Raw genomic sequence first — 14988 nt, forward strand, 5'->3', positions numbered from 1 at the left:
GCTGAGAGACAGAGCCATGCCTGATTTCTGCTGGGATCCAAGGCTGTGGCTACGGGAGAAGCAATTCCTTATTGGGGTGTTGATGCTGTGAGCCCCTCCATTGCAGGCTCAGGTTGGATATATGTATAGGTAAACCCCTGAAACCTGGAATCTCACTGCTTTTTTGTTTTTGTTTTTATAATGATATTTATTGAAAAAAGAATTTTTTAAAATTACAAAGAAAAAAGACAGAAAAAGAAAAAGAAAAAACAAAACCATCACTTTCAAATTCTTTACCTTCTTTCCATGACCTCCTCCTCCTCCCATCTCTTGTATCTTGATTGATAATTGTCACAGCAAATCCTTTCCATAATTCATAATATTCTGTCATTACATTACCTTACTCTCCTTTGGGGGGGGCAGAAATAGTTTGTTTATTTTTCTTCCATAGTTGTAACTTTTCTTCAATGACAATGTTTATTATTTGGCCATAAAAAAATGTTACTTGACAAAACCTTTAAAAAGCAAGCAAACAAAACTGGACAATTTCTTAGCACAGTTAAACAACAACAACTTTTCCCCAAAAATAGTTATTCTCTCATTTCTCCATCTTCTTCTTCTTCCACACCCATTATATAATATAAAGGGACATTATTGCACCTTATCAGAACTTCACCAAGGTGTCCAGATAATGCACCATCAATATATTCTTCTGTATTTGCAAGCTGCATGTTCATGTAGCCATTGATGGAGACCCATCACTGGCTTCAGTCAGCCTGTTTAGGAAGAGCTTTGGATTGAGAGGCAGACTCATAGCAACCAGACCAACCTAAGGGTGGCTGTGGCAACAAAAAAATTATTGGCGGGCAGTACGTGTGCCCGCCAAAGCTCTGAAAAGAAAGCATGGAAGTGACAAACACTTCTGCTTCCACTAGTCTGCGAGCAGCTCTTATCTCACACTGCTCAGATTGGGATGATGTACAACAATTTCTATATATTTGTGTGTGCTTGCACACACACACACACACACACACACACACACCAAACCTTCAAGAAAGTGTGGCAGGATGTACTGCTTTTGAAGGTGCCAGCCGTGCTCTCTCCCACGATACTCTATTCCATTTCCTTTCCAAAGTATTCTTGTCATCCCGCCTCTTAAGAGCCAGTCAGCATTACACACCCTCTGAGTCCTCCGTCCTCATTGGACTATTTGGATGGGTTGTTCCCTTAAGGTTTAATTTCTTAAGGGTTTTGGTTTTGTACTTACCGTAATAATAATAATTTATTATTTATACCCCGCCCATCTGGCTGGGTTTCCCCAGCCACTCTGGCGGCTCCCAATCAAATATTAAAAACATGATACAGCATTAAACATTAACAACGTACCATACCTAAACTTCCCTATGGCTCCCTAGCTGTCTGGCACTCATCACCTGAGTTTGTTTTAAATAGAGTCATAAAGGTAAACCCCCGCTCCTTTCCCAACCCCAAATTGGCCTTTGGAGATTGCTACAGTGCCATTCAGTTCATTCTATTTTTAGTTTTTTCTAACCTATGTTATTCACCCATCAAGTTAGTTGCACTTTTTCAGTTTTTGGGGTGGACACTCCATTGTCTCTGTGGGTGATGTGTCAATTACTAAGATACAGTGGTACCTCGGGTTACGTACGCTTCAGGTTACATACGCTTCAGGTTACAGACTCCGCTAACCCAGAAATAGTGCTTCAGGTTAAGAACTTTGCTTCAGAATAAGAACAGAAATTGTGCTCCAGCGGCGTGGCAGCAGCAGGAGGCCCCATTAGGTAAGTGGTGCTTCAGGTTAAGAACAGTTTCAGGTTAAGTACGGACCTCCGTAATGAATTAAGTACTTAACCTGAGGTACCACTGTAAATATTTTGTGGGTGGAGGATGCTTATTGTACTTTTTGGTGCTGCTGGAGTACATGGTGCACACGGGGTTAACACAGGCAGGTAAGAATCCCTTAGGAGGTTATAATCTAAAATGGGGAACTGAGGAAAGCAGTGGAGTAGGAAGTAAGGAACCTCAGGCCTGAGTGTCAAATGCAAGCCTCCAGCCTCCAGGCTGTACGCCTTACTGATTGTCTTCAAGTGCTTTTGCCTGGCTGGAATGTGCTCTTGAGCTGTGGTCATGCCTCTCGCACGCCTGACTGGAAGATGGGGAGCTAGCAGGTAGATGTACAAACACTGAATTTTTTGGAATTGAGCCTCCTGTACAGAGGTACACTTGCTTCTGGTTCCTCCAGCTACTGGCATGGATCACTGTGGAGCTGAAATGAGGCTGCCCACCTCTGAGGTAGGTGGAGGAAGGAAAGAGGCAGTGGGTCTGGCTGTGGGTGTTGCATGTCCTTTGAAGTTTGGTTACAATTGGGAATAAGCCTATTAAGGGGATAAGCCAGAGGCAAAATGGAGGTGGGAGGAGTGGGGTTTGAAGGAAGAGGAGGCAGAACTTAAGAGCTGTGATTGAGAGGGCATTCTACATACAAGGCAGACAAGACTGAAGTATTTTAGGAGTGAAGGAAACCTACATAAAATGGGGAAGAGGAGCTGAAGTGTTACATTTAGGCAATCATGGTGAATTCTGGACTTCAGGATTGGGGACAGAGGAAGACAGGGCCAGCTCTATCATTAGGCAGTGAATCACGCCAAGCCGTAGAATTAAAGCACTCCTATATCACCTTGACAATAATCATGGCTTCCCTCAAACAATCCTGGGAACTGTAGTTTAAGGGTGTTGGGGATGGTAGCTCTGTGACGGGTCTCCTAACAAATCGCAGCACCCTTAACAAACTACAGTTCCCAGGGTTTTTTGGTGGAAGCCCTGGTTGCTAAAGTGGCATAAGAGTGCTGTCAGTGTGTGGTGTGGATGTAACAGATACAGAGGAGGCTGAGGGAGCAATGGTGGTGAGGTATTAAGATGACAGAAAGTGTGATCCACATGGCCTGTCCTGGGCTACAAAACTGGCCTCCTGTCCTGCCCACTGTTATATTCAACTCACAACCTAGCTGCCTTCTGTACATGAATGGAATGAGGTGGGGATCTTTAACCTTTATTCCAGGCAGCAAAACACCACAGGAAAGAAACCGAAGGGGGTAAAAATAATCCATATTCATCACATTTTTCCACCCACGCTTCCTCGAAAGCTCAGGTTCCCTCCCATTTTATCCTCAGAGCAAACCTGTGAGGTAAGTTAGGCTGAGAGATAAGAGATTGGCTCAAAGCCATTTAAGGATGCATTCAGACTTCTGGAATATTGTGTTACTTTTCCCAATTATAATGCTAGCGGTTCTGACCTGTTTTCTAAATGTTCCTTTCACACTGCAGCCCCTGTTGTTACGGAACTCTGGCTCCTTGACCAATATACCAGCATGTCACACTAAATTTCATTCACACCAGAGGGTGCAGAGCGAGACAATGACCGTCACTGGACAAAAATACTACTCCCCCCCCCCCACTTTCCACACCTGCGTGCTTCTTTTTTCTGTTCCCTCATGATTCCCCCATGAAAAAAGCAGAAAAGAACTTCATGCCCCCAAATTCATGGCTTTAGTCCCACAATTTTCTGAGTTAAGGGGGCTGCAGATTCTCTTTTTTTCTGGGATCAAATAACACGGAAATGAGTGCTAAACTTGAGCTGTAGTTTTTGTTTTCTAGAAGTGGCTTTTATGTCACGTGAAAGCTCACATATACCTGTAATGTGGAAATTAACAGGGAATCATTGGGGAAACATGATTTTTAAAAATCCTGCTGTGTGAATACAGTCACAGTGAACTTTGTGGCAAAGTGAGGAGAAAAATCTGGGACTCCCCAACTCCACGATGACCACTACACTGTGCTGGCTTTCAGGGGGTGGGATGTTAAGGAACTAATTCTGCTCCCTGGATTTCACAATGTGGGTGCTATGTACAAACTCTGGAGTGTAGAGTTGGGATTTTGCATCTTGTGTGCAGCAAATGTTCTGGGGACTATAGCGAAACAGAAGAGGGAATTACAGCACTAAGACTGCAGTCAGCATATATTGGGGGTGAGGAAGCAAGCTGGCATTAGGTTAGAAAGAAACCCCCCCACCCCGGGTCTCTTTCTTCCCAGAGTTCCCCTTGCAGCGGCTTGTCCGCCGTTGCCCTCTGTTCCAGACCCCCACCCTGTACGTCCCACTTCATGCCAGTTTTGACGGGAGGAGACTCACATCTCATGCCAGGGAGATCGGCTTCCTTGTCCCTACGTGTCTGGCTGTGGAAGGCTCGGCCTGGCACTGGAATGTACTGGTACCCCTCCAAGAAGTCAGGCAGGGATCTCGCCTTACAGGGGTCGACTACTGGGCCCACATCCAAGAAAATGGGAGGTGGGTGGTGGTGTGGGGTAGGGGGAGGGTGGATGTCCAGCACTTCTGCTTGTTTGCTGAAATAGAGGAAAGCCAGCCAGGTTGCTCTCACTGCCTGGATTGCTAGCACCTGAGTTCATTCAGAGTGGCGTGTGAGACAGACAGACAGACTCACTCACAGGGAATTTCAAACTGAAATGGGGGATTTCCAAAAGATGTTGGTGGGGCAGATCTGATTCTTTCATGCCTGTCTCTCAAGTTCCCCAGTTCTTTCACAAAAATGTTGCTCCCCCACCTTCACAATTGCAATTGGAATGGGGAAGTGAAGGTCTTCATTTTCCCCCCCGCTCACGCAACTTATTTTTTTCTTAGAACAGTCACCTTATGTTTGGCTCAAATTAATGTACCTGCCCACCCCCACCCCCCAATTAGGAAGGAAGGGTGTCTGTAGGTCTTGCACTCCCCCTTCCACAACCTCTCCCTGTGGCAGTGGCGTAGCGTGGGTTGTCAGCACCCGGGGCAAGGCAAGTAATTTGCGCCCCCTAACCCGTGGATTTGCGCCCCCTAACCCTAACCCCCAGATGTTGCGCCCGGTGCGGCCGGCCCCCCCTGCACCCCCCACGCTACACCACTGCCCTGTGGAATTTGTTCTCCCCTCTACCCACCCCATCTTGCCACTAGCAGTAGGCCTCAATTTGTTCTAGGTTTCACCCCAGGTAGGGTTGCCATACGTCCGGATTTTCGTGGGAATCGCACAGCATTTTGGTGTCCGGGGGATTTTTGCAAAATCAGGAAAAATGTCCAGGAAAACCCAGATGTATGGCAAGGGGGGGTAAAGTAAAAAAATTAAAATCCAGAAAAGCACAAAAACTTTTTTTGGGGGGGGAGATGTTCCCCAAAAAAGCTCAACTTTGTCCAGATTTTCAGTTTGGGGAATATGGTAACCCTAAACCCAGGCAACTCTTTTGAAGGAAGGTTTCAGCCCAAACTGGGAAGCTATGAGAGTTCCTGAACATGTACAAATCCCCCCACATACGTATATCTGGGGTTGGGGAAAGATTTTCAGTTTAGCGGTTTTGTTATTCAAGAGGATATGATCTTTTAAACCTCTCCTTAAGAAATTAAGCGCCGCTTGTCTACACAGAGCAAACACCATATGCTGCTCCATGGGCTTCTGGTACGTACTGGATTTAACCCCCTCTCCACATGCGATCTGTGGGTTTCACCTGGACCGGGGAGGGCTGTTGTGTGGAGTGAGGTGACTCACATCCTCTTTCTCCCTTTCTCTTCATTTCAAGGAAATACTTGCCATTCCCTATGGGCTAAATTCAAAGAACAAGTGTCATTGATCGCCGTGCCACGAAACTCATTAGGTTTCTAGCCTCTTTTAGACAGTTAGGAAAGGCAGGTGACAGAAACCCTGCCTGTATTTCATGCTGGGGCGGGGCTGAGCGGGAGAGATGGCATCAGCACATAATGTATGGATAGAATAACATTTATTTCCTATTATATTTATGCATTAAATAACTTATTTATTATTACATTTACTTTGCTCACAAGCTCAAGGTGGCATGTGTGCTTCTCCCTCCGTTTCATCCCACAACAACCCACACATGCCACCTTGAGCTTGTGAGCAAAATAAATGTAATAATAAATAAGTTATTTAATGCATAAATATAATTAAAAATAGGAAATAAATGTTATTCTATCCATACATTATGTGCTGATGCCATCAGGTCACCCAGTGGCTGAGTGGGAATTTGAGCCCTGGTCTCCCAGAGTACCAGCCCATTATAACGGTTTACACAGCCCTTCTGGATCAAGCCAGTGACCCCCCTCTAGTCCAGCATCTTGTTCTCACAGATGCCTGTGGGAATCCCAAATTGTGTCCTAACTGCTGTGCAAAGGGTACTAGTTTCCTGTAGAGCTATATCCAGGTTTAACAAGGCACCAATCAAAATATCCTTGGATAGGCCCTGACAGGCTAATGTGGCATCTCTGACAGGCAGCAGCAGTGCTCTGAGCTGCGCCATGTGTCGGGGGGGGGGCTGCCATTTTGATTTTCCACAGTGTCCCAGACTGTGGCACTGCAGTGCGGGAGGTTGTTTTGGGAAATAAAAATGGCAGTTAGACCCAGATGCCAGGGGAAAGCTGAGAGGAAAGAGAGCCCTGGCAGCTGCCCAAAGCCCGGCTGGAAAAGTCACACACTTTGCATTGTAGATCGGTGTGTGCATCTGTATTTTGCATCCAGAACACAGGTGTTCATCTGAGCTGCGGATCAGAAAATGTGGTGTCCGCCCTCTCTCTCTCTCTCTCTCTCTCTCACACACACACACACACACACACATCCATTCTTCAATACTGTAACATGTAAAGCAGTATTAAGAACCAGAGGGCCTCTGAGCATAGGCAAAATGAATTTCTCTCAGAAGTTCCCTTGTATCTGGGAGTAAAGGGGACTAGTTTCAGCTCAGCGGCAGAGCGCATACCTTACATCCAGAAGATTCCAGCATCTTCTGGTAAATGCGGGAAAGAGCCCCCACTGAAACCCTGACGAGCAGCTGCCAGTCATTTTCAGTACTGAGCTCTTTCTCCAGATTGATGGTCTGACTTGGAATAAACCAGCTTCCTCTGTCCCCTTCCCCCACATATAAACACACCTTGTCAGCCCTTTGGCCTTCCCATTCATTTACCGTATTTTTCGCCCTATAGGACGCACTTTTTCCCCTCCAAAAATGAAGGGGAAATGTGTGTGCATCCTATGGGGCGAATGCAGGCTTTCCCTGAAGCCTGGAGAGCGAGAGGGGTCGGTGCTCACCGACCCCTCTCGCTCTCCAGGCTTCAGGAAGCTATCCGCAAGCCTTGCAAGCCCGGTGGGAGGTCCCGCTGGCTCGCAAAGCTTGCAGGCAGCAGCCTGCAGCCCACAAGCTCGGGGGATAGTGGGGAGGCGGAGCGCCGCCACCCCGCTACTCCCCGACCTGATCTGGAGGCTGGCGGGGGGGGGGGAGAAGCAAGCTTGCTTCTCCCCATAGCCAGCCCCATAAGCTCGGGGGATAGTGGGGCAAGCCGCTGCCCCACGGAGGCTAGAGAGGCTGTCCCTGAAGGCAGAAGAGGGAGACAGAGCGCTCCGTCTCCCTCTTCTAGCTTGGGGATGGCTGCACAAACCTGGGGGGGAAATAAATTTTTTTTCCTTGATTCCCCCCCCCCCAAAAAAAAGCTAGGTGCATCCTATGGGCCGGTGCATCCTATAGGTCGAAAAATACGGTACAGTGGCATTCTCTTTAATAAAGAAGCCAATCCCCGTCCTGACACACTTTTCTACTCCAGAACAGCCTCTGCTCTTTGGCCTGTGCTCCTTGGGATGCTTAATTTGAGTTTTGTCCCAGAACCGTTTTTTTAAAAACCAAAACCCTCAAATCTCCCTCATCAGGCATTATCTGGGAGGGTTTGTCCCCCCCCCTTTCCTTTTTTACTTTCAAGCGGGCTGAAAAGGTACCCCTGATGTGAAAATATTTGAAATGCCTTTCACTCACCGCCTGCCAACTCTAACAGATTTGAGAGTAGGAGTGGGGCTTCAGAGTCCAAAGGGGCACAGCTATCAGGTAAGTGTGAGCCCCAGGACCTGCCTGTTTGACGATGTATACCAATGATGCTGTCTAACACTTTAGTCTTCAACTGGTGGGTTGGGACCCACTAGTGCGTCGCTTCCTGGTGTCAGATAGGTTATTAATAGTAACACCACTATAAAATATAGAATTGGAAATATATCTCGAAGTTCCTGTGCCTCCATTTCACAAGAGCCTGAGAAGGCTGGGGGCTTTGCTAAGGAACCACTCTTGAATGGCAGGGCATGAGTAAATGAAGCGGTGAAGAAGAGTCCTCCTGAGCTTATACAGAGTGCCTTTCCTCAGAAATAGTCCCCAAACAGGGAAACTTAGAGCTTCTATGTCAGACTGAGTGATGTGTGATACGCACAAACTCCCGACACACTCCACCTATTACAAATGGAGCACTTTTCAATATATTTTCAATATATTCACTATCCATCCTCCCCACATTTGTTTCTGTGTCCCCCTCCCCTCCCTTTGTAATTAAGCTTTGCCCTCACTTTCCAAAAGGTCTACAGTCCCCTTTCCTCACCCCAAAAATAAGACCACAGACAGATAGGTTACAAACATTTATCTTCTTTATCTGAATAATACAGTTTTCAGTAACACCACACAGACCTCTGGGAGGGAGTGATCACAAAAGGGAGTCCCATTTGACCCTTCTTGCTCAAGGGAACAGAGTTACCTCATAAGTCCCCCCACCCTACCCTTTCCTTAGGAAACTTCTGAAGGGAAAAAAGGGGGGCAGGGCTGAGAATCCTGTTTCCCACCCCCATTCCAATAACAGAGAGGGGTGGAAGCCAGAACACCAGGGTTCTCTTCCCAACTCTTTGAGCGGAGGGGAGCCTAATGCATCTGGGTGTGTGAGAGAGACATAGATTTCCTCCTTGCACTGTCTGAGGCAGGCTGTGGTAGGGAGCAACAGGGGCAAAACATCCTCATCTGTTTGTCCAGGCCTCTAGGAGTAGCCAAAGCCTTGACAAATTATTAACCAGCAAGCAAATAGCACCAGTCCAAGGCAAAAGAGGGTCAGGGTCTCCTGCCACATCCTGCCTAGCCCCCCTGCACTCCCCAAACCAAGGCTCTTGTTCGTCACTTCCCATTTTATCCTGCCATTCTCACACAAGCCTTGTGAGGAAGTCATGCCTTGCCTCCATTCACCACATCCCTTGTGGTCTCTTTGTTCTTTATATGCCAGGTTTGGGTAGGCTTACTTACCCTGCCCATTTCTCCTTTGATTAGTTTCATTTCCACCCTCAAACCTCACCCCGTTAATTCCCTCTTTTGTTTCAGCCACGTCAGCATCCAATTGCCATTTCCAATATTAAAAACCACTTGTTCTCTGACTCTCCGTTTCCCCCTCACTTTTTGTTCTTGACGAAACTTTTTCTAATGAGCTGGTTCTTGCAGCAGAGCTGCTTTATAACAAGACAGACAGTCCTCCTCAGTGTTTCCTCTTTCTCTCATATTTAATTTCCTCATGGCTCTTCTCATGTTTCTGCCTGCGTTTTGTTTGTTCACAAGTGCCTCTCCGTCGCTCGCTTATCTGCCCCTATGCCTCCGTTCCCAAACAATCATTTGCTGGCTTAGCCATTAACTTGCCCCTATTATCCTTGTCCCATCTCCCTGCTCTCATTTGCTCAGCCTCCTCAGGTACAGTTTCTGCATTCCAGTTGTGTTTGCTGCCCCACTCATCTCTTTCCTAATTGTTTGTTCATTCTCTCACATATCCGTTTATTTGTTCATGTTTCCCCTAATCTCCCACCCGCTCATGGTCTCATACACCTGTGCATGTGCACACAACTGAGAATTGCCAGATATCACGGCTCAACCCATACCGATTGGCTTTGTCCCATTTTCCCCGCTGAAAAAGTCCTTGGACCAATAACTCCTGTCAGGGTTTGGGCCTAGCAACATCTGGCAAGTCTACCCTCCCCCCAACCACAGCTCTTCATACATAGTCCCTCTTGTCGATCCCACTGCCTGGAGGCGCAGTGGATCTGGCTGGGACGGAGTACCCAATGCGGGCTGGGTAGCGGTCTTCCCGTGGCGGGCAGGAGCAACATAGAAGAGACCCTCCAAGCAGCAGTAGTGCGGAAGCTGCCCAGCCAACATAGAGGGCAGCCCCCAGCTCCCTTTTCAGGGCCTCGACCACCATTGGGTTGTAGAAGTCGCGGATTATAGAGTTGGCCGACCAGCACACTGGGATGAGGGTCAAGAGACCCGAGATGATGAAGAGCGCCCCCGAGGTGATGACGATGCGTGCCTTGGCCCCCTCGTCCTCCACGCAGTTGGTGCACTTGGCTCCCACGATGCCCACCAGCAGTGCCAGGATGGCCAGCAGCACAGAGACGACCATGAGGGCCCGGGCGGCTTGGACATCCTGCGAGAGGGCCAGCATGGAGTCGTAGATCTTGCACTGCATCTGCCCGGTGCTCTGCACAATGCAGTTCATCCACAGCCCCTCCCAGATGATCTGCGCCACGACAATGTTGTTCCCGATAAACGCGGTGACCCTCCACATGGGCAGGGCGCAAGCAAGGATGGTCCCTATCCAACCAACAATGCACAGGCCCATGGCCAAGATCTCCAACCCTGCGGAGGACATTGTGAGCGGAGACTTGCTTTCTTAGCCTGCTGCAAGACACGTACTCCTTCTTCCGCCACCCTCTGGGAGGGTCGGGGAACGCACGTTTTACCGGGCGGCAGTGTCCGAAGGCAGGCTGTCTTTTACAGGGATCAATGTGGGTGAGAATTCAAAGACACACGATCTTCAGAGTGAAGGATACTGCAATGGGATATAATGTATTTCCCCAAAGAGCAGCTTCAGACAGTAAGTCCTGGAAGGATATTCCAGTGACTTGTGGGCCCAGGAGGAGGGTTTCTGATGGGGCTCCTCTGCAAAACCGAGTCTCTTTATCGGACCGGTTGACGACACAGCTACAAAAGAGGCCTTCTTGTGTTACCTGTGACTGGGGATGCCAGCCTGGAAGATGGCAGTCAACAGCATCCAAGAGATGGTCTGTGATGTGGAGTCGTCCAGGGATACCTGTCCGTGGGGCGTCACTTTTATGAGCTTGGCCGGACCAAAGGCAGACAGGTGCGGTGGAACAGCAAAGGAAAGAGGCCCAGGAAGAAGCTGCTAGCGATGGTGGGAGCTGGACAGATCCTCCGTCTTCTCTTCCCCTCCCTGGTTTCGGCAGGCTGCTTGTTATTGAATTTGCTCTCCTTCACAGGTACCTGCTGTTGTCTAGAAGGATCCCGTGGGAGCCCGTGCTTAGGGACAGGGAGGGGCGGGTTATATGAACCCCCAACAGGTGGGTGGGAGGAGCAGGCAGCCCAAGCCGAGAAGGGCATTGGGGGTTCCATGGTAACGACAGAATGGGTGGTGGTGTCGAGGAGAGAGTTTGAATATTTCTTTATTTTCTGTTGGCGAGTTGGGAAGCTGCCCGTTCTAGAGGGGAAAGGGTGGGAGGGGAGGAGAAGGCTGAGAAAAACAAGCAGAGGTGGAGAGAAGGAGGGAGGTGGGGGGAAAGAGAAAGAGCGAGCGATCAAGCGAGAAAGGGAGTTTCTGTGGTTGAATTCAAGAGGCACAGAGAAGTGGAACCTATCAGATATTCCCCGTGCCAGCCAACTTCACTCTGCAGCAAAGAAATGATGAATATGCAATATATGTAACGATGATGATGATGATGATGATGATGATGATGATGATGATGATGATGGAAATGGTGCCTAGTTAGAGGCACCCACACATCCCTTATCATACCCATTGCACAAATGCAGCTCCCTCCAGGGATGTGGGGGTCAGTGGTGGGGGAAACTTCTGGCCCACTAAATGTTTTTGGATTCCAGCTCCCATCATCCCCAGGCGAAACGGCCAATCTTCAAGGGAAATGGGTATTATAACCTGGGGAGCCAAAGGTTTCCCATCTGAGGTGTGGGTGAATAGCAAGGGTATAACTTTGCAATTGAGACCCTGTGAACTTGAGTGGGGAGAGCCAAGTTCAAATCCTAATAATTAATTAATTAATTAATTAATTAATTAATTAATTAATTAATTCTACCCTGCCCATCTGGGTGGGTTTCCCCAGCCATTATGGGTGGCTTTCAACATAACATTAAAAACAGAATAAAACTTCAAACATTAAAAACTTCCCTAAACAGGGCTCAAGTTGCGATGCTCAAGGGATGAAACAGGGCAAGTCACTCAGTATCAGCCTAACTTCATGTGAAAATGGGGAGCACAGCCACGTAGGCCTCTCTAAGCTCTCTGGAGGGAGGGTGGGACACAGATGCCAGAAATAATCAGCATTTGTACGCGTAGCCTCCTTTCACTTGTTGCCATAACAAAGCTGTTTCAAACCCAATCCTAAGCAAGTTTGCTCCAGTAAAACTCGCGGAGTGGGACTCAGGCTGGGTTCACTCCCCTGTTTACTCCGCATCCAGTGTGCTCCCACTGCTGTTTTGGAAAGCGGTGTACAGTACGCACGATGATAACCATAATCCACACCCCTCCTGTCATTTTGTATGAAGCACTCCTTTGATCTGAATTAAGAAAAAGAACGACCTAGGACTCAGCTATACAGCTGCAAATAAAATGTTTTAAAATGTGTTGTACAAATGTTACACTAGATGGTGACAGTGGGCTATGCCGAATTCGGTGTATTTTTCAAAACATTATTATTTTTTAAAAGCATTTTCACAGCGTTTTTAATACGTGTGTAGATTCCACCTTAGTTGTGCTTTAAGCTGGTAATGCATACAGGGCCTTACGCAGCTAAGTGACTTTGGGCCTACAACATTTATTGCATGAAAAGGTTGCCTGACAATAATGCAGAACGCAACTATGCATGTTAACTCTAGAAAATAACAGCAATCCAGTTAGCAGTCCACAACACGGGCATCAAAATAATTTTGGTGGCCTTTTGAAGCTATGATAGGAAACCAATTTTATGCCTGGTTTTTATTTCTGATTAGACCAATAAGATCTCCTTAAAATAATCCTGAGAGGTAAATAGCAGTGAGACAAATATAGTAATACAGAGCAATTCAAAGCATTCATATTCAGGCAGGAGAGGAAGTATCCACATGTATGCTAAAATCCCTACAAAAATCATTTGTTTTCATTTTCATTTTAATTAAAAACATTGAAGGAAGTCATATGCAGTAAAACAAGCAAAAATACCATTTGTATCTAAACAAAAGTGAAATCAAAATAAACAGGTGTGTTGTTGTTGTTTTAAATAAACATTTTAAAATTAAAACTCAGTACCACTCCAAGGTCCAAAAACAATGGAAAACTAGGGTGGCTGGAGTAACCTATTCAGATGGGTGGCATATAAATAATAAATTATATTTAGCAGACTACTAATGATACTAATACATAGTATTAGCTACTAATAGTACCGTAGTAAACATCCACAGCATGCTTGGTTCAAGGCAAGAAACTAACAGGATTAGGCAGTCTAAAGGGGTTCTTTTGTCTCCAGGTCAAAAACAAGTCATGTTATCAAAGCCTGATAAAGAGCAGCTTAAGCACACATAACTCTGAAGGAGGTTGATAGTGTGGCAACCGCAGTTGATAAGAAGGAATTTTTTTAAAACAGTAACCATGGACAATTTATTTTGCCCAGTGCATTTTCAAACAGTTTGTAACCTTAGCATAGTGGCTTCCCTCCAAACAAGAGATTACTCTTTTCTGCAACAGGCAAAGGAATCTGTGGCTTCCACATGCAGCTGGGCTACAACCCCTGTGATCCCTGACCATCATCGATGCTGGCTGGGAACACCTGAAAGATCGTATCCTCTCTTAACTACTGAATCACTGCAGGTGCCATCTTATAAGGAGGGCATTTCTGCACAATATAGGAATTGGGCCTTTAGTGTGGTGGCATCTGCACTTTGGAATTCCCTCCCCTTGAATATTAAGGCATGTATTGTCTCTGTTGTCTTTTTTGTGCCTACTGAAGACCATCTTCCAACAAGGCTTTTAAGTTGAGATCTTTCTTGCTCTGCATCTGTGTTGGCATTATTTTTTTGAGATATTTTTTTTATTTTTTATGTTTTTTAATGCTTTATCTCTTGCCATTTGGTGCCCTGGGCTCCTTTGGGAGGAATGGCAGGATATGAATTTAACATGTAAGACCTGCCAACCTAGCAGTTCGAAAGCATGTCAAAGTGCAAGTAGATAATTAGGTACCGCTCCGGCGGGAAGGTAAACGGCGTTTCCGTGCGCTGCTCTGGTTCGCCAGAAGCATCTTAGTCATGCTGGCCACATGACCGGGAAGCTGTATGCTGGCTCCCTCGGCCAATAAAGCGAGATGAGTGCCGCAACCCCAGAGTTGGTCACGACTGGACCTAATGGTCAGGGGTCCCTTTATTTTTTAAGTTGAACAATGGGATGCGGGTGGCACTGTGGTCTAAACCACAGAGCCTAGGGCTTGCTGATCAGAAGGTCGGTGGTTCAGATCCCTGCGATGGGGTGAGCTCCCTTTGATTGGTCCCTGCTCCTGCCAACCTAGTAATTTGAAAGCACGTCAAAGTGCAAGTAGATAAATAGGTACCACTCTGGCGGGAAGGTAAACAGCATTTCTGTGCGCTGCTCTGGTTTTGCCAGAAGCAGCTTAGTCATGCTGGCCACATGACCCGGAAAAACTGTCTGCGGACAAACGCCGGCTCCCTCGGCCAGATGAGCGCCGCAACCCCAGAGTCGTCCGCGACTGGGCTTAACGGTCAGGGGTCCCTTTACCTTTAAGTTGAGCAATAAACCGACACCTGGAGGGCCACACAGCGTCTCCACCACTGATCTGGAACAACATAGCGGAAACCCCTGGAGCTCCCTGCTTCCAATCTATAATAGGTGCTGGAGCAGGCTCAAACTGACAGGCCATCACAGAATTCAGGAGTCACCAGGCTACTCTGAGAATCTCCTCAAAGGAAAAGGAAAAGATAAACATGCCCACATTTTACAGATAAAAAGTGGGGCAGATGGCTGGCAGATTGTCTGCTCTGAATGGGGTTACATTCCCTCTGAATGATAATAATAATAATAATAATAAT

General features: G+C 47.1%; 1 protein-coding gene and 1 pseudogene across 2 annotated transcripts; both read right to left on the minus strand.

Annotated features, from left to right (window-relative positions):
- Positions 1-546: 546 nt before the first annotated feature.
- On the minus strand, positions 547-871 carry LOC308571573 (small nuclear ribonucleoprotein F pseudogene; annotated as a pseudogene). Its single transcript has one exon. The product of its transcript is annotated as a small nuclear ribonucleoprotein F pseudogene (transcript).
- A 7615-nt stretch (positions 872-8486) lies between these two features.
- Positions 8487-11218, minus strand: LOC308572388 (claudin-9-like). Its single transcript, XM_081168371.1, has one exon. It carries the CDS (start codon positions 10532-10534, stop codon positions 9878-9880), a length of 657 nt encoding a protein of 218 aa, XP_081024497.1. The 5' UTR covers positions 10535-11218; the 3' UTR covers positions 8487-9877.
- Positions 11219-14988: the final 3770 nt, after the last annotated feature.

The sequence above is a fragment of the Podarcis bocagei genome, assembly GCF_964188305.1.
Source record: "Podarcis bocagei genome assembly, chromosome: 13".
Lineage (NCBI taxonomy): Eukaryota > Metazoa > Chordata > Lepidosauria > Squamata > Lacertidae > Podarcis > Podarcis bocagei.

Coding starts and splice junctions, on each gene's coding strand:
- LOC308572388 (XM_081168371.1), bottom strand. CDS start 10,534: ATGTCCTCCGCAGGGTTGGAGATCTTGGCCATGGGCCTGTGCATTGTT.